The sequence below is a fragment of the Cyprinodon variegatus genome, unplaced genomic scaffold (genome assembly GCF_000732505.1).
Source record: "Cyprinodon variegatus isolate N-32 unplaced genomic scaffold, C_variegatus-1.0 Scaffold401, whole genome shotgun sequence".
NCBI classification, from domain to species: domain Eukaryota; kingdom Metazoa; phylum Chordata; class Actinopteri; order Cyprinodontiformes; family Cyprinodontidae; genus Cyprinodon; species Cyprinodon variegatus.
Genome location: NW_015150854.1, coordinates 712,744 through 714,191, shown reverse-complemented (window position 1 = coordinate 714,191; position 1,448 = coordinate 712,744). Strand labels below are relative to the sequence as shown.

Genomic DNA, 1,448 nt, shown 5'->3' with positions numbered 1-1,448 from the left:
GGGGGGGGGGGCTGAGTCACAATATTATAAGCGTTCTGATGGCATTTTAGCAAAAAGGATTTTTTTTATCAAAAACATAATGTGCAAAAATAAGGTATAGTTGTATTAACGTGTAAACAGAGTTTTATGGGGCCCCCAGGAACAGAAACCGATTTATTTTCACAGATCTTTTCAGTCTCTACCCTGTAACTCTCACTTTAAATTAGATGAAGGTGATTTGAAAGCTAAAACTGTAAAAAGAAAAGAAAGCATCCTGTTTGTCCTGTAGGCTGGAGAGCTATGCAGGAGGGGTGGTTTGACAGGATGATCTGGTTTTTAAAAATGATGAGTTTCATGTCCCAGAGCACTAAAGACAGTCTGTCTGAGGCGTCTGTGGAGAGAAGATGGAGAAGCTGTTGTTCTCACTTATAACTCTAGTTCTGGTGTCGTACAGCAGGGGTCAAGCTCCATCCTGCAGTGATTATCCATGTCCAAAGTATGACGTCCAAGAGCAAAATAAGGTATGAATGACAGCAGGCTGTTTTAACGCTTCTTTTTCATGATAACTGCTAACGATTTTTATCTCCTGTGAGCAGGACTTCGAAGTGCGTCACTACGCTGGCACTGACTGGATCACCACTAAGTTGAGCAAAAGAGACAGTGGCTCCCTAATGGCTGCAGCCAAGACACTGGGGGATTTCTGTGATGCCCAGAAAAAAGCAGGTAAATCAGGAGCTTAAACAATATGCTTCGCTTTAAGGGGGATTTGGTCAAGCAGCCTGTGGAAGGATTCACAACAATAAACCAATAGAAGTAGAACAGCCATCCGCTCAAAGAACTTCAGAGTAAACTAGTATGAGGAATATTGTGTGCATACCACTAGTTCTGAAAACCTAAACATAAGCTTTCCTTTGTAGTTGGGGTCTGATGGTGGTTGATCACTATAACACATCCCACCCTAACACCAAACGTCATTTAGACGGTTTTTAGGCTTCATCTGGTCGGTCCGTCATAATCTGGATTTAGTCCAGAAAAAATTGTTAAATATTGGGCTGTGATTGGTCGCTCTGATTTTATCCCACTTTGGTCCAAGAATTGAACATTATGTCACTTTTCTGCTGAATGTTAGATGTTGTTTGGATGTAAATCCTGTCATCTTTTCAACCAATTTGTTTTTTTTTTTTTGGTCCCACAAGCAAATTTTTCAGATGGTTGAAAAGACGTAGAAAACTGAGTTTAAAACATCTATTATTGGACTAAAGTGGGATAAAATCAGAGGGACCAAACACAACCCAATGTTTAACAACAATTTCTGGAATAAATCCAGACTATGTTGAACCGTCCATTCTAACCGCTCTTAGCTGTAATGATTTTATGGGATCCTTTATAAATAAGATTCATCTTATTAAAAATAAGATCATTGGAACTCCACTAACTATGACTGGTTTATCTCTGGAATGTGAGGCAGC

The 1,448-nt window shown here is 39.7% G+C and overlaps 1 protein-coding gene across 1 annotated transcript in view; it reads left to right on the top strand.

Annotated features, from left to right (window-relative positions):
• Positions 1-352: 352 nt before the first annotated feature.
• The window catches only part of LOC107092951 (heme-binding protein 2-like), a 5,957-nt gene continuing 4,861 nt past the window's right edge, over positions 353-1,448 (top strand). The window contains exons 1-2 of the mRNA XM_015387680.1: positions 353-500; positions 576-702. Coding sequence (XP_015243166.1) covers positions 384-500; positions 576-702 — 244 coding nt within the window. The 5' untranslated portion in view covers positions 353-383. The remainder of the gene's footprint in view (positions 501-575; positions 703-1,448) is intronic.